This window comes from Antechinus flavipes, chromosome 4 (assembly GCF_016432865.1).
Source record: "Antechinus flavipes isolate AdamAnt ecotype Samford, QLD, Australia chromosome 4, AdamAnt_v2, whole genome shotgun sequence".
NCBI classification, from domain to species: domain Eukaryota; kingdom Metazoa; phylum Chordata; class Mammalia; order Dasyuromorphia; family Dasyuridae; genus Antechinus; species Antechinus flavipes.
Genome location: NC_067401.1, coordinates 235,714,244 through 235,741,990, shown reverse-complemented (window position 1 = coordinate 235,741,990; position 27,747 = coordinate 235,714,244). Strand labels below are relative to the sequence as shown.

Here is a 27,747-nt window from a genome sequence, read left to right as displayed (position 1 = left end):
TTCAGGATGTTCCACTGAGCTTTTCCTAAAGCTTTCCTTTAGAGAGGGCAGGATTTGCACTAACTCCATTTTTCATTTGCAATTTGTCTACGTTTCAACTTTACTAAATAAAATGCCCCAAAGGTCATCCCCTGGTCCTCAAGCCTTTTTAGCTTCCTTCTGTTTGTAATCTTCCCTCATTAGATTGTAAACTTCTTAAAGGCAGACAGTATTTTTTTTTCTTATTTGCATCCCCAATATTTAGCATAATATTAACATATAATAATTACTTAGTAAATGTTTATTAAATTGAATTCAACTTTCTTGATAATGAGATAATAATATAGTGAGAGAGCAAAATGGTGATGAGACCCAATTTTCAACAAAATAAAGAGGTAACTTTTAAATTAATTTGAGGTTGATATTAAAAGGTGACCAGTTTCAATGGACAGAGAGTTAACATTGAAGCGAAAAGGATTTTGGTTCACGACCTGACTCTGACATATACTGGCTATGTGAAACTGGGCAAGTCACTTAACTCCTCAGGGTTCTAGGCTATTTATTCTCAAGGACCATAAATTGCAAAAAAAAAAAAAAAAAAAATCCAAACTGCATTAAAGAATACCAATGAAATCACAGGTCCAGGCCCTAACCTTGGACTTATTTTCATGGTATGGCATAAAGTGCAATTGATTGTAATCTGAATACTTGGTTTTAATCACTATTTTTGGTACTTAGCACTCTTATGATCTTAGACAAATCTTTGGATCTTACTTTCCTCCTCTGTAAAATGTAAAATGGGAATTAGGTATTCCTTAATGCCCTTTCTAGTACTCAATCACTATAAATCTATGAATCAAGAGTGAGACAAAATTAACCTCAAATGATAATGGATAGAAGAGCTTAGATTGATTTCCTAGATAGCTTTGGACACTTAAGAGCAGGTGGTAGAGTTGGCAGAGATATAATTGGTCAAAACCAAACATTATTAAGAAAAACATTGGGAGATGGATCACAGAAAATCCTAAAATATTGCCCTCTAATTTTGAAATATTTAAAGTGATTGAGGGGAAATGGAGGTAGGAAGGCCTTGTAGCCAGATTAAAGAAGTGAGTTCCAATGGTAGAACACTTCTGCAAAGAGAAATTGTTTCATAGAGACTTAATGGAATCAAGAGATGAACACTACAACACACATGGAAAATAATACTACTAAACTAAAAATTCACTAAAAAATCAGGATATTAGGAAAATGAAGTTTAAATGAATAGTTTCATTTTATTTTCATTATTATACAGGGTCATTTGAAAATAACTAACTTTTGTTTCTATTTAATCCATTAAAGAATATCTTAATCATCCTGATTATTTCTCTGTGGGAGAAGAGGAACTGGTGACACTGCAAACAAAATATCTTTTAATTCTTCATGGGAAAGAAGAGGGTAGGCAAGGAGAATATATAGCTAAGCAAAGCTGAGAATTCTTTTCCTTGCTAACTGATATTAAAACAAATTTATAAACTAAGTAACTTGATAACTACTTATATGGGTTTTAATTTAGGCAATATTAAACTGATGTGTTAGTATTAAAACCTGAAACAATATTTGTGATATTATATTTGGGGCAATGAAATGGAAATCTAATTTTCAATAATTCCCATTTAAATAGAGACTAATTCCATTTAAAACTCTTTAAAATCAGAAAACGAGATTAAAGCTTTGGGATCTAATATGAACAAGGTGCTTCAAATGAACAAAAAATTCTCCCTATAATCAGAGATATTAAAAGCAAATTGTAATCCAAATAAGATATTCATTTAAACTTTCAGGAAATATAAAGAGTAGCTCTTAACTTTTTAAGACAGTGATTTTTTCAACTTCTATAAAATTTAAAATTTAAATTATTTTTACTTTAAGTCACAAATTTCAGTTTCAGAAATTACTGATATATTCATCGTCTTTACAGTTGAATGGAGTCTTGGTAATCAATTGTACAATTCTCTCATTTAATAGAAGAAGATGCTAAAACCTAAAAAATATGTAGAAAGTTGTTCAAAGTCACACAGTTAATAAGTAACAAAGCTGACCTTTAATTCTGGCCCTCAGATCCAAAGAGAAGTTACTTTTTAAAGAAAAATTCTATCTATACTATATTAAACTATAGTATACTACCTGCTTATACTGTATTACACACTGCCCTCTCATTCTTGATACAAACAACAGCATCATTCTACAGGCAAGGTAGGAATTAGTTTATTTAGAAGACATTTAAAGAATGTTCCCACAAACTACATTTTCCTTTCTATAGTTGTCTCATTCCTAAACTTTAGTAAGAAGGCACCCATAAGTGAAATGAATTTTTTTTTTAAATACCAGAATTTACATTTTAATAGTGAGCTAGAATAAACTATTAAAAATATTTGCTAAATGAAATGAGCAGAACCAAGAGATCATTATATACTTCAACAACAATACTGTATGAAGATGTATTCTGATGGAAGTGGATTTCTTTGACAAAGAGACCTAACTCAGTTTCAATTAATCAATGATGGACAGAAGCAGTTACACCCAAAGAAAGAACACTGGGAAATGAATGCAAACTGTTTGCATTTTTGGTTTTCTTCCTGGGTTATTTCTACTTTCTGAATCCAATTCTCCCTGTGCAACAAGAGATCTGTTCGGTTCTGCATACATATATTGTATCTAGGCTATACTACGACATATTTAACATATATAGGACTGCTTGCCATCTAGGGGAGGGAGTGGAGGGAGAGAAGGAAAAAATTGGAACAGAAGTAAGTGCAAGTGATAATGTTATAAAAAATTACCCTGGCATGGGTTCTGTCAATAAAAAGTTATTATTTAAAAAAAACCAAACAAACAATATTTTATTCCCAGAAATTAAAAAAAAATTCCTTTATAAAAAAAAAGAAAAATATTTAGTTTTTTTTCACATATGTATGCACATGTGTGGATGTACACACACACATACAAACACACACACACATGGCTATATCACCCATTAATTAGCCTGTAATCCTTTAGGACCTCTAGACTGTACAGTTCCTCAGAGTTAACTCATCACTATTAGAGAATCGGTACTCATTAACAAGAACTCAGACAGGGAAATACAATTTCCACCTCAGGACAAGAAACTAATCTATTTCTATTCGAAGCTGAAGTGAAAATACCATAACTTCATCATTTAACATTTAATAACTCCTTATCAAGAAACCCTTGTTTAGATATGACTAAATTCTGTATATTTTAGTTCAGAACATTTAATCTTCTTCAACTATAACATGGAACTTCCTGATTTTTAGCATTCTGTTTCTATCAGTTTCTACTGGATACGATATTCTATGGACATGCTATCCAACTGGCCATCCATTTCAAACTGTATATCCTCTCCAAGTCATTAAATGACTACTTACTTTCTTCAACTTCAATGATTCCTTTGGGTTTATCCTTTCCCTCTGAATTCTAAAAAGTAGGTGCTTTGTGGAGTTTTCAGGTTTAATTATGTCCCCTTTTCAAATTAGAAGCCTTGTGGATGGGTGGACAGAAGAAGGCAATTGATAGGAGGCTGCCCTACACAAAACTACTCTTAACTATATGTCTTAGAGAAAGTAAAGAGCTATTATGCCTTGAAAGAGGCAACTTGGTGGCAATATAGAGTACTAAGCTTGGAATCAGTAGGAGTCATTTTCAGGAGTTCAAATATAGCCTCAGACACTACCTGTTTGACTACAGGCAACTTTTAACCCAGTTTGCCTCAGTTCCTCATCTGTAAAATTAGTTGAAGAAAGAAATGTTAACCACTACTGTATCTTTACCCAGGAAACCCCCAAATAGGATCTTAGAGAATCAAACAACAACAAATCTTTCCCCCAACTCATTAAATTCATGTGTGAATATGAAAGTTCAAAATAGTCTTCTTTACTTTCATGGTCCTCATGAGAAGAAGAATAATTTTTAATGTAATTTACCCCACCTTCCAAACCAAGATGCTAATTAATTATGGTTATGTATGCAGGAAGGAGGGGTAGAGGAGAGAAACAACAATAACAAAACTGGGCCAATTTATATTGTACATTGATGTTATCAGAAGTTTTGTCTAATAGAAAACAAAACACACACTCTTATGCTCCAATGAATCTTTTAGCATTAATATCCTTCTTCCTTACATAAATAAACACATAGCAAACAATAATATAGGAAAAGTTTTTTTAAAGTTTATAATACTCTGTCTTTAAATATATAGCTATATGAAAAAAACATTTGAAAATAAATTGCATAACCTTGATTAAGTGTAAGCTTCTATAGAAAATACATTAATTTTCAGTTGCATCATTTCAGAAGGATGAGGAAAAGGAAAATAGGGAGAGGAAAAGAACAATTGGGAAATAGAGGAAAGGGAGAAGGAAATAAGCATTTATATTGTATCTACAATGTGTTAGGCAGTTATTATAGTTGCTAAGCATTTTACAATTATTATCTTTGATTCTCACAAAAACCCTGAAAAGCAAGTGCTTTTATCCCAAATTTTACAGTTAAGAAAACCCAGGTTGTCAGAAGTTAAGTGACCCAGAATCATGTGTCTGAGGCCAGATTTGAAAGTTGAAGAGAGAAGAAAGGGAAGGAAGAAAAGGAAGAGGAAGAGGAAAAATAGAAGGGGGAAAGAAAAAAAGGAGGAGGGAAAAGAGGAAAAGGAGAAGGAAAAAGAGGAAGAAGAGGAGGAAAAGAAGAAGAAAAGGAAGGGGAAAGAGAAGAGGAATGAAAAGATGAAGAGAGGGAAGGATTTAGATCAAAAGACTCCATTACAAGATTTAAACTTGAATCATGAGTTTTTATTATGGAAAGGAAAAAAAAAGATTCAAACTAAAACTCTTATAAGAATGCTTATTTTCATAATAAATCAATTACAATAAATTCAAAAAAGAAAAAAATCAGTGTAACAATATTAAACATGAAAGAAATAATTTTTAAATAATAAATAATGCATTAATAAACACTAAACAGCAAATCTGAATAAGGTTAATTAACTTTAAGTGACAGTTATGTCAAGTTAAAAGTTCCCAAATCAAGTGTTAACAGCTTTCCTAGAAAGCATGTAATATAGATTCATTATGAATAAAAAATTAATAATCTAAAAATATTCAGATACCTGCTCTTTTGGTGGCACAGTAGATATAGCTATAGGTCAGGAGTTAAGAAGACCTATATATATTCCTATGTGATCTCAGACACTCACTGTGTAACTGCAGGCAAGTTATTTAATCTCTGTTTGGCTCAATTTCTTCATTTGTAAAATGGAGGTAATAATAGAACCTACTTCACTACTATGAGAACCAAATGAAAAATAAATAATTGTAAAATGCTTGTCATGGTATCTGACACATAGTTAAACACTACATACATTTTGTCTATTGTTGTTATTATTGTTTATTTCTCCTTCAAGATCAATAATGTCCCTGGTGCTTTTGGTGCTTTTTTATGAAAATTCTTTGGATGAAGATATAAATGTCTCAGATTAAAGGAAATTGATTTCATTCATTTTGGTACTCTCTCCTCCTATAAAGATCAAAACTCATTCATGTTTTCATCTTGTATGATTCTTGTTCACAATTTCCCAAATATTCTCCAGAGAAAATTTACCCAACTTGATAGAAGCTATTTTCCTGTTCTTTTGAATGTCTCAGCAATGCCAATGTATCCCTTGGTGTGTCCATCTGTTATTTTTCATCTTGATACATAAATTTTCATCCACCTCTTAAAATTATTGATTTTAATATATCACAAGCACCTTATAACCAAAGACAGTTTCCTATTGCCCTTTAAGTTATTTGTGATCATAATTTTCTGTACTTTATGATATTCCATGATTTAGATATATACCACAATTGGCAAAGTACTATTATTAAAAACAAAAAAAAAAAAACTAGAATTTTAAGAGCATTAAATAGGCAGGACTGAAAAAAATACCAAATTTTATTTATCCCAACCTTCATTTCAATGCTAGTGTGTTTTGCTTTTCATTTTTAGCACCATCTAGGATATTCATATTAATGAATTAAATCAGTAGTGTGCCATCTAACTATAAGTCATAGGACCCCATGATGAATGGTTAGACTAATCTTTAAGTTGCATCAGATTTCACTGAATACATTTTTTTTGACACAGTATTTGGAATTTTTTTTTATTTTATGCAAGGAATTTTGCATAAAATTAACAAATACCTTCTATGAGTATGTATATCTTCATTTAACAATACTATTTATATCAATATTTAAAGTTATTTTGGAAGTTATCTCTTCAGTAAAATTTGTTGTAGAGTTTTATTTGTATTTTTTAATGTATAGGGACAAAATATCTTGATGGAAAACCTTCAAGGTTAAGTTTTATTCTCCAATGACAAATATTTGCTTATAAACAACAAACACAGTGGGGTTTTATATTTCATTCATTTCTCAGACAACTGTGTGACCTGAAAAAATGTCTGATATAGAACAACATCCAAACAGGCCTTTCTAGTTCAGACTGATATTATATCTAGGATATGACTGATTTATAGATATTGTAAATCTTTCATAAGTATTTGATAATGATGAGAAAGATGAAAATTGGGCAAGTTGTTCTTGATATTTTCTCATTCACTTTTGTTGTTTGTTGACACAGAGAGAGAGAGAGAGAGAGAATGAGAGAGAGAGAGATTTTTTTGATTTTTCCCATTCTTTAGAAATTTTCCAACTCTATGTGCTCCTCCAACTCATATATGCTACTAATAGCTTATTGTATGTAAAGGATAGAGAGTCAAATTGTCATTATCCTTATTAATTATTATAGAAAGTATAATTGCAATTGGACAGAATGTCTTAAATAGCTAGTATAAGGAATTAAAACAAATATTATTTTCTCTATTTGTTGAACTGGCAAAAGAGTTAAACTCATTTGATTTATCAAACAAAATTCCACTGAGTTTTAAATGCAAACTCTATCAACTTGTTACCAAACTGATTTTTTTGAAATAAATAAAAATGTGTTTTGGAGTAATGCTTCTAATTTTTATTAAAAGAATTTTGGTATTCTATTTTCTGATACTTGAGTATGTCCTGTTGGTCAATCTGTAAAAGACCAGTTTCTACCTATCAAGCGTAACTTTCTAATGGATGTATCAACATGAAAATTAGTTCTTTCAGTATTATGAATTATATTTTCAGTTTTTAATTATAAATTGCATTAGATCATCTTTCAGATACCTTCTTAAGCTAAAATATGAGACCTAAATAATCCATTTGTTCTTCCCTTTGTAAGAAGAGCAAGACAGTTATTTTCATTCATATTTTTTTGATGACGAATCTAGGAATGAAAATGTTGAGACTTCTCCACAATCCCATAATTTATTTTTTAAATGATCAAAAGCATGGTTAAATCTAAATCTTTTTCCACATCTCTCTAGTCATCTTTCCATTGCAAGTCAGAAATAATTCTGTAACTTAATCTATACTTGAAAGTATTTTATTAAAATTATTTTTCAAATTAGAATTTGAAATTTAAACTTTATTGTGGTACCTGAAATAAAGGTTAAAGAAAGGGCAGAAACCTTATTTGTCTCTACTCTATAGATAATCTTGTCCAAATATAAGATAGCCAAATTTGAATTTTAATATTTCATCCTGATTGATTTAATGGATTAGGCATTCTTACATCAACACATATTTTTTTAAGTACTAACATTTATTTAATAAAGAAAATAATACACATACAGAAACTTGAGATTTTGTCAAATACCACAAATTCCTTGACATGTTTGACCAAACAAAAGAACAAGGAAGAAAATAAAAGGCATACTTAAAAATTAATTCTACAATCCTTAGACTTGAAAGTTATAATCAAAAGAGATTAGAAAAACATGAATTAATTTAAAAAGACAATAAAGATTTAGGTTAATCTAGAATGCTGAAAATATCTTTATGAAATAGAAAGAAAATTGGACATTTCAATTAGTAAAATATTTTATATGTAAGATACATTCATGCTCTACTACAATTGGAAAACATGATACAAATTATTCATTTTTTAAAATTACTTTGCTTCATAAATGATTTTTACTAGCAAAAAATGAAGCAAAAATATTCACATCTTAAAATGCTCCAATAAAATACTATCCTGTTTAAAATACATAGAAAAAATAGTTCATTATGAATTTTGTCAAATATTAAGCATATTAACTTATATGCTGAGATTATTACAGTGGAATGAGCACTGAAATATGGAGTCAGAAAATATGGGATTTAATTCGCAATCTGTTCCTTATCCCCTTGGACACCAGATTAGAGACTCTTTGAACATCCTTAATTCCCTGATTTTTAAAATGAAAAAAAAAAAAAAAACTGGACAAAATAACCTCTAAGTTCATCAAGCTCTATATCTATGGTTTTATATAACCTTGAAGGGTTTATAAAGTTCTAGCTATTCTATGTAGGCAGTTTAAATTATCTTTATTCTACAAATGAGAAAGTTAGGTTTAGAAATTTTAACCTTCTTCCCAAGGTTACACAATTAAGTACTAGAATCAGGATTTAAATCCAGACTTACAGATTTTATCTCTTTTTGCACACTGATTCACTTGCCTCAACATGTTTAGGAAATGAACAGAAGAATATTCACAAACACCATTTTTTTAGGTCTTGATTTTCACAAACTACTATATGTATCAATTCCATACTTCCTCATGTTCTTTCTCTAATATTTTTATTCATTCCATTAAAGAAATATCTTATGAATTTCATATGCCAATGTTTTTTTCTATCATTCTCACACTTCTTGTATCTTACATAGTGTCTCTTACACTATTTCTATTGGTTTGTTGTGTCTTTCGCTTTCCAGCTCTATTCTCAACAGAAAATAAGATTGTATATCCACAAAATCTCATAACTGATGACTCTTTTCTATTTTCACTGTCCCCACCCTAGATCAGATTTCCATTTATCTCTTTATATATACCACAACAGTGGTTTCTAACTGATTTCCCTATTTCCATTCTTTTAAATCAGTTAACAAGCCTTTATTAGGTACCCACTATGTGCCAGGCACTGCGCTAATCACTAGGTATACCCCCCGCCAGAAAACTGCACAACCAGTTGCTGGTCTCAAGAGATCACATTCTAGTGAGGGAGACAATATGCAAGCAATTAGGTATAAATAAAAACTATATAAGACAAATTGGAGGTGATCTTCAAGAAAGGCATTAACATTTCTTTTCTATTTTCCAATTTTTAGACTGTTGCCCAAATAATCTTTCTAAAGCAAAAGTCTGATATCATTCCTTTAGTGGCTCCCACTATTTTTCCACATAAAATAATAATTCCTTAGTAGGGCATTTACAGTTTTCTATATTATATCAAACTTGTGATTCTAGGATTATTGTAACATATAGTTCTTGATTCTTTTTGCTCCCTAATTTCAACGTATCATTTCCTGCTTCTTTATTTTTATTCATGAAACAAATGTGAAATGGTTTCATAGCCCTGGTTGATGAAATGTTCCAATTTCTTCAAGATCCTACTCTGGTTATATCTACCCTTCTCCATGAAGATTTTCCTGACTTTTCTCCATATAAATCACTTCTCTTTCCTTGAACTTCTTAAGCCTCTTTAGATCTCTCCTTCATAACTATATTATAATTTGTTATATATTTATCTGAATATTTGTTTTATTTCTCTTATTCTTGGAATGCTCCTTTAGATTAGAGAGTGTGGCTTTGCATACTCAATAACAATTATAATAATAGCTAGCATTTATATAGTGCTTACTATGTGCCAGACACTGTACTAAGTGCTTTATAATTATTACTTTGTTTTATCCTTATAATAAATTTGGGAGCTAAGTGCTCCCAAATTTACATATATATATATATAATATTATTATAATTTTCCAGGTGAAGAAACTAAGGCAAATGGAAGACTCGCCCAAGGTCAAACAGCTAGTAAATATTTGAAGCTGAATTTGAGCTCATATCACATATCATTATATCTAGACACCCTGTTCTCTAACTACTTTCCATCCAGTTGCTCCTCACATTATATGTACTATATATAATCTAGTAAGGTCTCCCAAATATTTTAAATTACAAAAAATTAAATTTGGAAATATTCCACAGCAGGAAAGATATATAACAATGTTAAAGGAGCTTTGCAAACATTTTAAAATCACTAAGTCTGCAAAAATCCCATTTGATACGTAAATTAATATTAGTTGCATGCTTTATTAAATTCACTCTGTCCTTTCCAAATCAGTGTCTTCTTTCTATTCCTATGCAAAAGCTCATCCTTATATGTCAAGTATCAATGTATTTAAGAATATCTTTTCTAAGATTGAGACAGTATATTTGTACAAGATAAAATGTCAGCTCCACAAAACAGCATGTAAGTTTACCCACAATCTGCTTTAACTTAGTGATCCAACCTTAATCATTTATTACATCCCTTCCTATGCTTTATGTTCTGGACAAATGGGGCCACCAACTCTTCCAAGAATTTCAAATATTCTTTCTTGACTATGCAGTACCACAGATCATCTCCCAATCCTCTCATATGATTCTTTTTCATTTACACCTCTCAGAATCCTTATATCTTCAAGGCTCAACAAATATAATCTCCTCTAGGGATATTTTCCTCATACTCCAAAGTATTTTCTCTTTCCTTAAATATTTCTGAAACATTTAGTTTAGACCCCCTTTTATCCATTTTTCCTTATACTCATATATGTAAATTCCATATCCCCCTTTGGAGTTCTCCCCTTCTCTCCTTTTTATCCCTTCTAACATTGTGCCTTAGACTCAGTAGGTACTGAATAAGTTTATTGAATTCAAGATTCATAACATACCAATTTTCCAAACATATCTCAAGCCCATTTTGAACTTGATTTATAATTTTTCAGACCATATATATGTAAAGGGCTAAAACTCTGAATAGGTACACTTGAATCAGACAACCAAGCACTTAAGGCTAATTACCTATTGGACAATAACTCTATTAGAATGTTTAGAATTTCTCTTTTCACAGTTAATGTTAGCTCAATGCTTGGGGTTAAGAGAATTGTAAGGAGGGATTAGGGGGTGGAGTGAGACAAGCCAGAGTCACTTAGGAGGTGGATGAAGAGGAGGGAGGTTGTGGAGAGCTTGTGGCAGTCTTGTCCATCCCCTTCACTTCTCCCCCTAAAGACTAAGGACTTTTGCTTATCTTGGCTCTGGCTGATTCTGAAGCTTCCAGGGGGGCTAACCCGGACTTTATATATATATATATATACACACACATACACATCCATATATATATATATACACATATCTAATTCTCATGGCTTCTGAACCTGGGGATCACAAACTTGACAAAATAATTATAACTTTATTTCAATATAATCTGTTTCATTTATAGTCCTATGTGTCTTATTTTATGTATTCAAAAACATTATTCTGAAGAAAGATCCATGACATACAAAAAAGGCTAAAGAATCACTGATCTAAGTACAAATAGTATTATATTCTAAATGGCTACACACACATTTATATTATGCACACAAATATATGTATGTGCTTAAATAATCAAATTATTCAATTAAATAAGTATATTAATTATTAAATAATGTTTTAAAACAATGATATCTATATTTAAGATTTCAAAAGTATGAATTTCTAATTTAGATTCTTCCAATAATGAACAAATCTTATAGAGTGAATTATCATAAAATTGACCTTAATTAAAAAAAAAAATAAAACTGAGTCATGAAATGAAATGAAACTATAATTTTCCTATAGTTAGTACAAAACTAAAAATACAAAGCTTTACTACAATAGAAAAATAGTTACCAATGGACTTAGTATCCATTAGACAAGGGGAAATAAGCATGTCCCAAAATTCCCATCTATTTTCTTCCTGAACTACCTAACTTTATACCTAATTTCATTAAGGAACTATACACTTTTATGTGTACACAAGTTTTATCAACTTTGGAACATTTATTCTGGTAAATATTTACAAAGCTCATCTTTAAAAGGATTACATGTAGTTCACTGAAGCTCAAATTATTTGTATAGAAATTGCTATCTCCAAAAACATTGATTAACAATGAAATTGTTTTCACATGCAGTTATAACAAACAGCTATATGTTTCAAATTGAATTCCAAATGATATGGTAAATTTAAAATCCTGGGATTACTTTTATAGGAAAACTAATCAAAAATACATTAACTTTAGTTATTATTAAAGGCCTTCCTGACATAAACACACAGTTAAACTGGAATCACTATTTTATTCTTTTATTCTTAATTTTAGTATCTATAAAATAATCTATCACCACATGATAATGTTTGGATTTTTTAATGCCCTCCAAGATCTGAAATATATGGTAACATTTTAAGTAACAAAAAGGAGAAGAAAAAGATTATCTTTTCTCCTTTCCTTTCTTCTTCCCCTGTCATTACTGTAAATTCATAAGTCATGTTTAAGGTACCTACACTTCTAAATCCCATGATCCTTTGATCCTAACAGAACATAATAGAAGCACAGCACCATTATTCGTTTTCTGTTTTCCCTATAAAATTCTATGTACGTGTTACATGCTGTCTTAAAGCTGTGGAATACGATTTGTTATTTTTTTCCTTATTCTTTTTTTTTAAACTCAAATTTGTTATACTCAATTCAATTCAATAAACATAAGGGTATGGTTCAGGGCTATATGCTACAATACAAGGATACCTTCAAGGGACTAACAAGAAAATAATATGTCCTTTCTCTATGTGTTTGTGTTTGTGTTTATATATTATGCATTTGATATGTGTTCATGTTTTACTTCATAGACTGACATTTTCAAATCTAATGAGGATTATCCAGGCTGACTGTTCCTCAAGAGATGTTATCAGGGTAGTATTCAAAGTTCTTCCATCTTATAACAATCATCTGAAATTACTTCCCCACCTCTACCTGGGATTGCCATGTAAATGGAATTTCAAAATAAACATTAGGCTCAGAGGCATCATAGGTCAACATTCCTTTTGATTTGTAAATGGTTGTACCACAGACATCTAAATGGCATGACTTTCAAAGACTATGACGTCATTAGAAAAAACAGAGATGAAGGGTTTATATAAAATTAAGAAATATTTCTCAGTAATTTCCCTTTTGCCATTTTTAATCATATTAAGCATTTTATGTAAACAATATTCCTAAATAGCAACTAGATGAGATGACTTATTTTATACAAGATAATGAGCCATCGCCTGAGTGAAATGAAATTGGGTCTAAGACCTGCCTCTGATACATATTAACTGTGTTCACTTAGCAGTCATCCATTCTTAGAATTCTTTCTAGATTCTGCTCTGTGTCCTGGCTTCCCTTGGCTTTTTTTGTTTGTTTGTTTTGTTTTATTCTTGTTTGTTTGATTTTTTCCAAATCTTAACTAAAATTCCACTTTATGCAAGAAAATTTCTCCAGTTCTACTTAATACTAGTGCCATTCCTCTGTGATTATTATCAATATATCCTGTACATATATTGATCATACATAGTTGTTTGCATGTTGTCTCTCCAATTCAGTTGGGACCTCATTGAAGGCAGGGACTCTTTTTGTTTTTCTTTGGAACCCCAGAATTAAGGATAGTGTCAGACACATAGTAGGCACTTAATAAATGCTTGATGACTTAATTTGACTTTGTGATAATGTGAAAGTCACTAAATTTCTCAAAGCTACCTCCAATTCCCTAAAATTCTGAGCTAGAGAGAAATCAAATATTTGCATCACTGACTAGATTGCTCACACTGGGAGTATGAAAGTGAGAATGTTGTATATAGGACTGCTTGCCATCTAGGGGAGGGAGTGGAGGGAGAGAGGGGAAAAATCGGAACAGAAGCGAGTTCAAGGGATAATGTTGTAAAAAAAAATTACCCTGGCATGGATTCTGTCAATATAAAGTTATTATAAAATACAATAATATATATATATATAAAAAGAAAGTGAGAATGTTGGCGTTCCCATAATGAATAAATTATAGATCTGGAATACTCTACCTGCCCCCCACCCAAGAAAAAAAAATTAACATTAGGTAAAATAAATGTTCTTAATCTACAAAGTGGAAAAATTGTCAATAAATCAACTCTGACCTCTTATGTCCTTTACCTTTTTCAGTTTCACAAAGAAAGCTGTTTTGGACTAGGGTGTGGGGGGAGGAGGGAAGAGAAAGAAGAATGTAGGAATTGACAGAAAGCCTTCTAATGCTGGAGAAACTGAGGCAAGATAGAGATTAGAGAGTTTTTAATATTTTATTTGAGAGGGAGAGATTGTGCTGGGGGTAAAAGAGAATCCATGTTGCCCCCAGAGCTGAATTAGACTCTCATTTCAAAACATTCAGTATCAAATGAAGAATTCCAAGGATTTTTTATGGTTCCATCTATCAGGGAAACAAAGGGACAGGGGTAAAGCACTGGTGGGTGGGAATTTCCAGGAATGGACCATAAATCCGATTCTGACAGGAAGGATGATAAATCCCTATAAATTGGGAGTGAAGTAGGTAGTCAAGCTAGAGACAGGAAGTCTGGAAGGAGGAGATATCCCCCAGATCTGAGATTAAACATTTGAAGTTTATGACTCTTTGGAGTGCTAGAGTAGCCAGCCCTATTTTATATCAGTCCTAATGGTCAGGAAGGGAAGGTTGTAACCAGGGGGTTTGAGGCAGAACAATTAAAAGAATTTAGAGAAACTGTGCCATAACAGCCTGACAGATATTGAATGTACAAATTATGTGTACCTATGTGTTTATCTATGTATGTAATAAGGTAACATATAGTGTAAACAATATACACATCTGCATTTTTGTTTTTGTTTTTTGCTGAGGCAATTAGGGTTAAGGGACTTGCCCAGGCTCACACAGGAAGTGAACAGATTTGAACTCAGGTTCTCCTGACTTCAGGGCTGGTGCTCTATCCACTGTGTTATGTAGCTGCCCTCTTACTTATATCTTAATATAATTTGTTAGGCATTTGTTAGTACATACATACACACACACACACATATGTATATACACACACATACATACACATGTATGGGGATATATAGATGTACATATATGCACTGTATGTGTTTATACAGATGAATATATGTGTGCAAATACACACACACACACACACACACACACACACACACACCCCCATACACATGAATCTCAGGGATGGCAAGAGAAGTAAAGTGTCTAGTTATCCTGAAACTGAATAGGATACAAAGAGACAACTATTTCAATTTCCATTTTTGCAAGGAACTCTTTAAAAAGCAAATAATGATATAAGTAGTCATAGAATTCTAAAATTTAGAATTATAAAGGAAATTAGAGATCATCTATCTAAACTCCCTCATTTTACAAAAGAGGAAATTGAGGTTCAAAGGGATTAAGTTATTTGCCTAAAGTCATATTCAGGTAGCACAGCCTATATTTCTGATTAGAAATCTACTGCTCTTATTAAGTAATTTTGACCTCCATTCTCCCTATATAATCTAATTTACTTGGTTCTAAAAAATTAGAATTCTGGAGTAATAATAATAATATGTCACATGACAGCTTTACTACACTGGTCTTATCTTCTAAAAAGAAAATGTACTCTGTAATAAAGGTATAAGTATTAAAAATGGAGGAAGCCCTTGTGTATCAGTTCTAGTCTTTCATTTCACTTGTCAATTTTGAATATTAAGTTAACTAATTTCATTTGTGTATCCTTTTAACCAACCCCCCTCATTCTATAGATTTCAGCACAAGAAAAACCTAAACAACATACTGGAATAGAACCCTAAGGAGAAGAAAAGACATTATATCATTGATTCACGCAGCTTTAATTAAATCATGTAAAGAAAAAAAAAAAAAACACCTAGTTTCCCAAATATACAGGCCAGGAAGAAACTCTAAATTATTTGTTAAAGGCAATTTGAAAACTATACAAATATATAAGCTCCTTAACAATGCCTTTGTTGATTCTCAATAATTCATGAGTGACATAAGCAAATTTTTGTAATTCTCAGATTCATTATATCAAATAATGAGTTTTCATTTTATTAATTATCAGACATGCAAACTGTTATTAGGTCAATATTTATTAAAAAGAATTCTAGTAAAAATCTTGTTTCAGAATAAATATCACTTTCCCTCAAAAGAATATTTGGTATCTGATTAAAAAGAGACTTTGGTATCCAAAAAACAAAATTCATAATATTTCATTTTTGGTTTGGTTTTGAATTTGCATAAGATTCTTAAAAACAGATTACATCTTCTAAATGTAACTGTTTCATTAAAACAGACCTACCTATGTAATGTTTCACTATTGACTCTTGCCAAGATAACATAGATGTCCCTAAGTCATTGTACAGTTGTGAGTTCCATGTGAAAAAGTCATTCAATTGAATACTAAGACTATCAACACCCACTAACAGTACAAAGCTATATAGAGCTGATTATTAAATTGATGTATTATTAATTATCTTAACTTATAATTTTGAAAGAGAAAATACAAATAAAAAGATTGATGGTTTGAGGTCTCAACTTAAATATATACACATTACATTATCATTTTATAAAGGTAACTTGGTAAAATTTGGTAGAAAATAAAGTCACAAATGATCATAGAAAACAAAAATAAAATATGGATTGACCTTTGATTAAAAGGGAATTAAATCATTCCTCTCTTTCTTAGTTGTTTACTATTAGAAATGCATTCTGACCATAATTTAACCTTTTTTAAATCAGTCTGACTTTGCCTCTCCTTAAATCTGTACCAACTAATGAAATCTCTTCTCAGACTGGTGAAAAAATTACAGCACATAACCTTTTAACAAATCACATACAAAACAATAGCTCTTAAATATGTTATGAATGTTTGTAAATTGTACTCTGATTAGAATAATCTAAAAAGGTGAAAGAAGATTTAAGACCTAAATTCAGAAATTAGATACTGTAGTTGTTCACTCATCCAAAATAAGTTTTTGTCCCAAAACTATTAAGTTCAATTATTCAGTTCTCTTATCATGTTACTTGTCGAAACATCATCACAGCTGTTTTCATGGAAACATTCCCTATCCATTTTTTTCCAGCTCATTATGCACAAAGAATAGAAATTGTCAGTCTTATAGCCATAGACTAACTGCAGACTAACTGAATTATTCATTTATTAAAAAAGTTGAGTCAAACCAGTATTCCTCTAATTCTAGAACTGTCTTGCTTCATGCCTCTTAAACATGACCAGCAAATTATTTGTAAATCATGGTTATTGTACATGGAGCAACTTCTTTTGTTTTGCAAGGGAATTATCATAAAGAAAGTAAACTTTTGACTTTTCATAATTTTAAGAGTGGATTAAAGTACGACAATTTGGAACTATTGATGATATGGATTTCTGTTTTTTATTTAGGAACTCTCACACTTTTTTCTTTCTAGTGGCTAATTGTGTTATGATGAGAGATTCTACCAAGACATTATGTGTGTGTGTGTGTGTGTGTGTGTGTGTGTGTGTGTGTGTGTTAGCTTCTTATTCTAAAGGACACTAATTAGTTTTAAATGGTGTTAAATACCATCCCTGCAGTTGCAAGTACTTCTCTGGGAATTTTACCAGAGAAAAGAACTCCTGTAATTTAAAATCACTTTATTTTCTTCATTCACAGTTATTAGTGAAACAACGACCTGTAGAACTCTTAGAAAGTCCTCCCCCACCCACCACACACACACACACCACACACTGTCCATTAGTCTGGATGGCTACCAAGCACATCTACTTCACCAGCTCCATCTCCCTTCAGCAATTTCCATCCCCCAAAGTGCCTCTAGCAGAGGAATAGCTTGAAGCAAGTTCAGCCTTTCCACTCACAAAGCCTTGGCTGGCCTTAAAGGAAATTCTCTTAACAACGTGTCAATTTTATATTGGCCACAAAGACAACTTCTGTTTGGGGGGAGGGGAGGAAAGAGGGACTGGAGCTTGGCTGTCCCTTTTCACAGACAAGGATCTTTGTGGCAATCAGAAAACATTTCCTGAATAAAAAATCAACACACTCTCTCCCATTGCAGGGGGAAAAAGGCACAAATATATAACATCACTCCCCTCACAGAGATGAAATGCATCCATTAATTTCCCAGTTGGGAAATCTATTTTCTTTTCTTCTGTCTTTGTACTCCCCTCTTCCCCCGACCCCCCAAATCACTTGTTAAACATAATCCACAGCTTCAAAATCTCTATGTAGCGCCCCTGGTAGGAATTTGGACAAATGCTGTAAATCACTTCTGCACTTTATCTCCTCCCTCCGCATTTCCGTTATACTCTGCCTTTCCAAACAGCCCATCTGACACTCTCCCTCTCCCTTTATATTGATCAACAGGGGATCAGAAGAGAGGGCAGAATTCTTTGCAGTAGATCTAATAAGAGTCTGCTAGTTCTCATCCAGCAACAATAACCCTACTAACTAAAAGTCCAGTGGGGGAGGTAGGGCAATTAATTTGCATGTGTGCTTTAATTGAGCCCCTTCCACCCACCCTCCCTCTGCTCCCAAGAGCACGTGACTTCTCAGCCATTGCGACACAGTGAGCTTGTGCTTCCAGTCTACTTGGGCCTCTCCTTAAGGACCAGAGTGCAATGGGGGGTTTATGGTGCAATGCAACTCAAATAAAATCATAGATCTATGCCATTGCTTCTTCTGCCTTGATTTGCAAGATTGTTAAGAAATTGACAATTGAATTTGTGTCTTTTTAGTCATTCTATCTTATTTTTGTAACTCATATTTTCCTTCTCTGTTCTTTAGGGGAGACTGGAAAGAAAGAGAACCAGAAGGGTTAAAAAAAATAGGATTAGAGGATTTTTTTTCCTGCAGATATATGCCTGCATCTTCTACATCTTCATTACTTGCTTCCACTTTCTACATACTTCCTCAGGTCCAAGGCCAAAATTATGATTTGGCTTCCAACCTGTGACTATCTTTTGGCTGAGCTGCAAACTCAAGAAGGAGGTAGTATCTATTCTTCTCTATATGCACAGGCACCAACAGATACATCTGGATGAACTTGTCAAGCTTAGGGCACTTGTCACTTCATTTCAGTCCCCAAGTACCTTCAAAAGTCTCTGAGGATATGTTTCATTCTAATCAAACTTATTCATCCTCTCACCTCCATGATTCCTAGATATCAAATCAATAAAGACCTTCTTGAATTCAGATGAACCCAAATACAACTTAAATACTAGAGGAAATAAGATGACCTAAAAATCATAAAAATGACAAAAATCCTTTTAAAGTTTTTTTAAAAATCTCCCTTCTCACTCTATCCCCCTGAACCCTCAAACCCAGTTTCCTCTACACTTACCTTCTTTCGGTGGTCGCTTGGCTTCCCTGGTAAGATTGCAGACCTGAGTAGTTTGCAGCTCCTGGGTTAGACAGCCTTCCGTCTGCTCATTGAGGGGAAGCACCACATTATTTAACAACATCAGGGACTGGTCGTCTATTCCCCATTCCCCCAAATGTTGAGGACAGGTGCATTTTGTGTACATGATCCCACAAGACTCCGTTCTCCCATTTTCGGATTTTAAGCAGCTTTCCAGCCAAGTGCATAATACATGGCAACCAAATTGGCTTGGGCTCACCTTATTCAAAACCAAAAACTCAAAAAAAGATTTTTCATCTTCATTTCCTTTTTTCTGTAATCCTGGAAATTCAATTGGATATACCCGACGTATTTGAATAAAATTTTTATCATATTGTAGAAATACAAAAGCATTCTTGGAATCGCAGAGTTGCATTATAGAATGGTTATTTTTTAAAAGATCCTTTATTTTTTCATGAGAAAAATGATCAAACTGATAAGCCAAAAGAGAAAAGTTAGAGCAGCTGAAGTCCTTTTTGGAAAATTTCAGGTAAATACTATATTTGGTTGGATCTGGATTTTCCAGCGTCCAAGTGCAGTTTGTAAAGTTTTTTGGAAACATTTCACTTACAGAATACGATCCATAAATGACTCCCTTCACCAATGTGGAACACCAGAAGTCTTGGGCAGCATTAAATCCAAACATAACCAGGAAATAGGTGGAAAATATATAAATCAGCAGATTACGAACAGCCTTCATCCTATGTCATTTGGCCTGTAAAAATGTGGAGGAAATTACAATGCAAAGGTAATTCTGCATGCATTGAAAAAGAAACTCCTTCCAATATTGTGGCCAGCTGTTTTCAAGATTTCAGTTAAAACCCTTTACAAAAAGAAGGGCAGGTAATTTTTATTTTATAACGCAAGGAAATTGTTCGATGCTGTGTGAACAGCGCCACCAAGTGGCTATTCACAATGGTCCAAATCCCTAAATTCAAATTAAAAATAGGATTTAATAGATCATTAATAGGAATGTCCTCACTCATCTAGTAGCTATCCCTGTCAGTGAATTATAAAACTACAAATGGAAATGAAACCTATAGATTTAACGAAGTGTCACATTTCAAAAAATCAATTTACATGCTTTGTTTTGATTTTTTTCCTCCCTAAACTATGCATAGAAATATCTCAAATAATCTAATCTGAAAATGTAGGAACAGTTGTCATTAAATTATCTCCTTACTATTAAATGTACTAAGTAATTGTGATAAATTACAGTCACTATTTAAAAATGCACAAATTATTATTTGTTGCAGATGGAACATTATCTACCACATATCTACATGCTTTTGCAGGACCACCTGATATACAAAGGTCTCTGTAATGATAAATTCCTGTGAGACAACATAAGTATCAACGATGTATTCTTAAAATTTGTAAATATTTTCTGGAAAAGGGTATATATAGGTAGAAACATAGAGGGAACTTATTTGACATGCCACTGAAAATCAGGATTTAAAGACATTCATTTCAATGTGACATGTCCTCTTGGGATACATAAAGTGGATCACTCTATTAGTGTCTGTATCCAAAGGCTATGTCAATGAAAAATCCAAGAACCACAGTAATTGAACTGGATTCATTTTTTTAATTGCTTTTTAAAATTAGTACTTTTATCTAGACTTATCTGTTATAACTTGAAGATTTGCACATGACAGATGAAAAACAAGTTAGATTTTCTGTCTTAGCACATTGCAGCTATAGAATGGATCCCTTCCCAGTAATGGCCCCAAACCCCTCCTGTTTGTTGTTTTATTTTGACTTTTCATGATATAATAACCTTGGTTATATTTACCTCTGTATGTTGTTTCCAAAAATAACTTGAATGTTTTCAGCTTTAACCTTTAAGAAGTTTTTGAGGATTTTTTTGTTTTGTTTTGTTTTGTTTTTCTTTAAAAAATGACTGACACTTCGTTTTCCAGTTAGTGTCTGGGCTGAGAAAAGTGATGCCAAGTTAATTTTAAAAGTCTTTAGACTGCAGCCTCTTCCGCTGTTCTGTAAACAGAGACAGACAGACAGAGGCAGTTAGAGTTTTGAATCTTGGCTTTACCTAGGTTCTTCTCTCCCAACCCAAGATATATGTATATATAAAAGCTTCTTCCTTCCCATTGCATAACACACACCAACGCGCGCGCACACGCGCGCACACACACACACACACACACACACACACATACATAGGAACACATCGACAGATTGAAGTCCCTGGAGAGATCTCTAAGCTTTCCAGATTATAATTTAAACTCTTAGTCTTGACATGGGTAATACAGCACCAACTCTAAATCTCTTTATAGCTGCAGTTTAAAATAACACAAGAACTGCTGGAGCTATCAAAAACACTGTTCCTCTGTTTTGTCCCAAGCATATAGACCACTGAATAATACATTATTTTTTCTTGATGAAGTTTAGTTACAGAACATGTAAATTTTTCTCAAAAAGAAAGAAAGTTAATGGAAATTCTGAGAATAATATCCTTTTCTCCATGTAGCACTTTGCAGGCAATGCAGGTCTGCGCAGTATTCTACAGGATAGAGTGTAGGCGTTGAAAGCCAATGTGACAATAAGTGTCTAAATTAGGAATTCCAACCATGATAAAGGATTCATTTTATAATCTGCAACTCAAAAAACGGTCTTCTTTTTCTTCCAAATGAAACCTCCGGACTTTTTCCTTCCACATAATGTGCCGGAGTCCATGTCTGCAGTGCTTTGCTCATCTTGAATTAGAAAACCTGGCACAACAGCCCTGATTTCACTTCAGCGTTTGCTCGGGCAAGCTCCCTAAAAAGACTGTTTTTGATTTTGTAAAAATCTCAGGACACAAAATTTCATTTTGTTCTTAATGCCAGTAAAAGAATACCTGAGATGGCCTCTATGAAGGACTGCAGGGTCAATTAAACACCTGCTCCTCCTCTTTAAGAAATAACCAAGGAAAGAGGGGGATAACTGGTCAGGGAATCTTAGGATTAGATCATTTATTTATTTAGTTAGTGATCTGCGGAAAAGCAAATGGGCATTTAGTTGAGCTATGTAAAACTGATTTTCTAGGTGACACTGTAGTTTTGTTGAACATAGACGGCGCCATCACTCCACTCATTTTTCCCCACTATAAGACCCACTGACTTCCCTTATCTTAACTTCCTTAACCTAAAATCCCCCCCCCCTTCATAAAATTACCCCAATCACACATAAACGTCAGATTTTCTCTATTTCTCTGGAAATGACTATGAATGAAGCAGATCTCTCGCAAAACACACTTCTCTAACTTTTCAACTGCGGCGTCTGAGTAAATGCAGAGATTTTTTTTTGGGGGGAGGGGGAGGATGATTAGGTGAGAGGGGCTGTTTTTGTCTGGTTCCCCCTCACTCCCAGCTTCTCAACCCAATAGTGAAAGCCTGTCCTTTCGTTCCCTCCCATATTCCAGGCTTCAAAGTCTATAGCAATAATCCCTGGTAATGGGCATGGAGAATGAATACCCCAAGACCCTCTTACCTTCCACTCCGAAAGCTGAGGGAGGCTATTTCTCTAAGAGCCTAGCACAGGCACACGTCCCAACAACAGTGATGGTGAGACTCCCCTTCTGGCCGAATCACCGTTGCCCATTTTCCCCGACTCAGGTTCCAAAACCAAGATTAAAAAAAAAAAGGAAGGAAGGAAGGAAAGAAAGAAAGAAAAGCACATTCACAAGAAGGAAAGGGGCAAAAAAGGGGGGGGAGGGGGGAAAAGAGGACACCCCCAGCGAACCCAGAGCTTGGCGCCGTATCCAACTCAATCCAACCTCCCAAACGGAGAACGGAGGGGGTGGGAAAGCCCAAGTCGAGAGACTGCAAGGGGAAAAAAAATGGAACTGGCTTAAGAGCGACGATTTGTTTGACCAAATCTAACCCAACAACACGAGTAGCCAAGATGCCAAGGAAACGCCGAGGAGAGAGCTCAAAGCGCTGGAGCTGCTGCTTAGGCGGGTTTGAAGGGTTGGTAGGGTTTTATTGGTATAAGATTAACAGGCTTATTCTTGTTCCTCTTTTCTCCCTCCTCCTCTTCCTCCTCCCCCCTCAGGTACTGATGGACGGACAGCGACTAGGAAAAAAAATCCTTGGCTGATGATGTCGGAAAGCTGTTTGAATGCCGAGTGAGGAGGGAGTCTAGAGAGGGAGAAGGAGAGAGATAGTAAAGCTCTGTCTGTGTGTGCGCGCGCGCTCGAGCTCTCCTCTCCCTCTCTTGTGTGTGTATGAGTGTGTGTGCGTGCGTGTGTGTGCGCGCGTGTGTGTGCTCGCGCGCGCGCACGTGAGCGCTCGCTTTCCTCCAGTGTCTCAGAGTGCGCGCGCTCGTCTGAGTGCGCTGCGCTTTACTCTCCAGCATGGGTGCGCTTGGCTGCTCTTCCCGAGCTCGCTGTGCGCTTCCACAGGCTCTGCGCTCTTGTTCTATAGTGCTGTTTTGCTCTGACGTCTGTGTGTATGAGAGTGTGTGTGTGTGTGGTGTGTGTGTGTGTGTGTGTGTGTGTGTATGTGTGTGTGTGTGTGAGAGAGAGAGAGAGAGAGAGAGAGAGAGAGAGAGAGAGAGAGAGAGAGAGAGAATGGGGAGGGAATGGGTCGCGAAGTGGGGGCGTCAGAGAATGGGGAGGCGGGAAAGGCGAAAGAGGGAGGCAGCCAGAGGGACTCCAGTGTGCTCCAACCAGGCCTGAACGTCACGGCTACTCAAAACTGAGCACGTCCGTCCTGCGAACGTTAGTTTCTGCGTCTGGGAGGTTTTTCCAGCCTCAGTTCCCACGGAGAGGGACAGGTAGCGACCGACTGTAAGAGAAACTCGGAGATTGGGATTAAAAGAAAGGGTCGGGAGAAGGGGCATGGGGAGTGGGGCAATGTGGTTAGTGGGAGGAGAAAAAGTGGAAGGGGTGAGAAATAGAGTACTTGATCTTCTCCCTTCTCGCAGCAAAAACCTGTCGCAGCCCCAAAAGCTGTCAGTTGAGTCCTGCAATACAGATTAATTGATACAGTACTCTGAAGAGAATAAGCATTTTAGCTTTCAAACTGCTGCCTGTCCCTGGCCGGAACAATAGCAATTTTCTCAGAGAGACTGCAATTAACGTCTTATTTGTTCTAGCTTGATAACGTTTTTTTCCCCCTCCCTCCTGATCTTGGCTTGGGCTCCTTGGACATCTTGCATTGCTCGCTGCATGGCAATGGGATTATGGCTTTGAGCTCAGAACTTTTTTATTTTTTTTTATTTTTTTTTTAAATATTTCTTATTCTTTTTCAAGTTACCCTGGTAACCGGTATGGGGTGGTGGAGGAAATGGGAGAAATAGGAGAGTATGGTAAATGCTTCAAATGTAGATTATACGGGAAGGGGGGGGGTATTTCCGCTTTTTTTTTTTTTAACCTTTAATTCAGACTGCTTGCTGAAATATTTGATTGAATAACTCCAAATAGTTATTAAGCCTCCTGATTGTTTTTCTGTCTGCAAATTCAGTTTATAGTTTCCAAAACAAACGCTAGAATATCTTAGAGATGGAGTTGGGAGTAGAATTCTTAAAGTGATTTTTTTTTAAAGCGATGAAATCATCAATAGACAATCCGTTTTAGCTTCAGGTGAAGTTGAATAAAACATTTTTCATTCATTTCCTTTTTCCTGATTTCCCCCCTTTTTCTTTTCTCTCTTGGTTATCCCTTTTACTTCTACGAACTAGGAAAAAACTGGAAAAACCTTGACTAGGTGGGTTAAAGGCAGGGGGCACGGAGTATTCTGGTTCTCCCTCCACAAAAGTTGTTTAGTATATGATAATTTGGGTTTTGCCCCCTAGGGAATATTAATATCCCACACAGTCCTTGCCTTAGGGCCAATGTCTGTGTCTATTATGGATAACACTCTGCCTAGGAAACAATTTGTCGTTCTCTATCCAACCAATCTACCATGATGTTAGAAATTATCTACTTTAAAAAGTAGATCCTATGGAAAGATGGTGTCCTTGATTTTTTAAATCGGATTTTCAATATATTATAACATTTCTTGATGATCTATATGTAAAGAAAAAAAATTGTCAGACATATTTCAAGACATTCCTTAAAGACATTTTTCCTCCATACATTTCTATTTCGATGTATTGTTAACCTCCCATGCTAAACAAATTCTGATCAGTAAGATTATTGGAAAACAGTTACAATTAAAGAAAAGAGGTGCAAGGAGAGAAGTATTGTTACTTTTGGATAAATCAGCTTGAAAAGGTCTCCTTTAAAAATATGAATAGTTTATATTATATTTTTGGTTTGGTTTTTGGAAGGAAAAAGATGAAAGCTTTGCATAAGCTTTTCCTTAAAAAGAGACAAAGAGATGGTGGATTTGTTTATAGTTATTCTTTATTTACATGCAATTTAAAATTTACATTATTTTAAAATGTGGATGATCTCAATAAAGAAGAGAGAAATCTCCAAAATTTATATATATATATATATTCACACTAGCAACGACCTCTTCTTATCCAACAGAGGGACAACCTATAAAGTATTATTGCTGAAGAGTACACATATATTCATTTATATTCAAGTTAGAACATGGGACTGGGTCAGAGAAGAAAGCTACCCTTAATAAAGTGTTTCACCCTTCACACTATTTCCCATAACCTTCATAAATTGCAAGATACTGAGCTAGTCTGATGATGATTGTGGAAAGGTGTATTTATAGCAGATGATATGTGGATGATAAATATGCCTCGTAAGCCATTGTCTCTAGTAACCCCATAGACACTCTGACCCTGTAATTAACTTCCTCAAGGAGGTCAACATGAAGAACTACTAAAAGGATTTATGTACAATATCTGTGTCTGATCTACTGGCTTTGATGATGACAGCACAATCCAAAGGAGAGCAAAAGGGATAGGTACTACAAGATTCTTTTTTATTTTTTCAACTTCTATGATTTTAAATGAGAGTGGATTTGAAGTAATGCCACTTAAAAAGACAAGAGTAGGAACTGACAAAGTCCTGACTTTTCTATCAGTTAATTTTTTGACAAATTGTAATTTCTACATAATTATCTTTCTGTCACTCCCAAAAATCTTCATTCCCAATGGTACATAGTAGGTATAAATGTTTTGTTCCCTATTACAGACAGCATAAAGGAAATCATATATTGAAAAGTGCCTAAGACTTTAAAGAAGAGAACCTGGATCCAAAAATATCTTTAAAACTCCCTTCACAGCTGATTTTAGACAAATTGCTCTATTTCTCTTGGCCTCATTTTTCTCATATTAGAATGACTGTTAGATTAGATGACTTTTGAGGTTTCTTCTATCTTTACAACTATCATTTTGTACTGTTCAATTAGCTTCTACATGTATTTATTAAACATCTATTATATGCAAATCACTAGCGATAGAATAAAGAAGAAAAACAAGAAAAATCCTACTACCTAAAGGTACAGCATAAATGAAGGAAGAGAATAGATATTAATATAGTGCATGCTATATACCAGACATTTTATAATTTTTTTTCTTATTTTATCCTCATAACAACCCTTTGAGGTAGGTTCTATTATTATCCTCATTTTACAATATTGAAGAAACTGAGGTAAATAGAAGTGAAGTGACTTGCCCAAAGTCACATAGCTAGACTCAGATTAATAAGGTGACATTTAAATTTAGGAGTCTTTCTGACTCCAGGCTCAGCACTCCATCTTCTATGTCACCTAAATGCCTCACAAGTACAAGTTATTCACAAATAAGAATGTCTATAAATATGAATTTTAAAACCTTATATAAAATAATTTTAAGGGGACAGGGAACAATTGTACAACATTAAAAATTGGAGTATGTGATTTCAAGAAATTTCTCCTGCAGGATATAAAACCTAAGATAATCAAAGGATTCAAAAGGAAAAAGTAAGGATGGCATGCCAGGAAAAAGATATATCCTGTGCAAAAACTGAAAAACCAAGACATTAAATGTTGTATATAAAAAACAGTCAGTAAGCCAAGCTTGCAAGTTTGTGAAGGAGAATAAGGGCAAATCAATTTGGGAAAGTAGACATGATCCTCACTGTGAAGGGCTTTAAATACCAAACAAAGGATTTTAATTTTTTTATCCCCCAGAATAAATAGGCAGCCACTCAAAATTAATAGAGGAATGGCAGTATGTGTCATTAAGGTCATATATGTATCCGTCATACAAGGTAGTTTCCAGTGAAGAAAGTAAATATATACCTACTCACAGGGAAGAGCTTTGGAAACTGCAGTTTAATTGTGAATAGTTATCATCATCACTATCATCACCATCATCATTATTATTTTGACAGGATCTACATTTTATTTGGAGGGAAGAGGAACTTCCTCTATCAATACAAATCTGCAGTT

The 27,747-nt window shown here is 33.9% G+C and overlaps 1 protein-coding gene across 4 annotated transcripts in view; it reads right to left on the bottom strand.

The window, feature by feature from the left end:
* The window catches only part of ADGRB3 (adhesion G protein-coupled receptor B3), an 882,558-nt gene extending 858,780 nt beyond the window's left edge, over nt 1-23,778 (bottom strand). The window contains exons 1-3 of one of the 4 annotated variants that reach the window (XM_051997212.1): nt 22,898-23,778; nt 21,204-21,403; nt 19,352-20,123 (exon numbers count right to left, since the gene is read on the bottom strand). In XM_051997212.1, coding sequence (XP_051853172.1) covers nt 19,352-20,108 — 757 coding nt within the window. In that variant the 5' untranslated portion in view covers nt 20,109-20,123; nt 21,204-21,403; nt 22,898-23,778. The remainder of the gene's footprint in view (nt 1-19,351; nt 20,124-21,203; nt 21,404-22,897) is intronic. The other 3 variants (XM_051997213.1, XM_051997210.1, XM_051997211.1) reach the window with 3 other exon arrangements.
* Nucleotides 23,779-27,747: the final 3,969 nt, after the last annotated feature.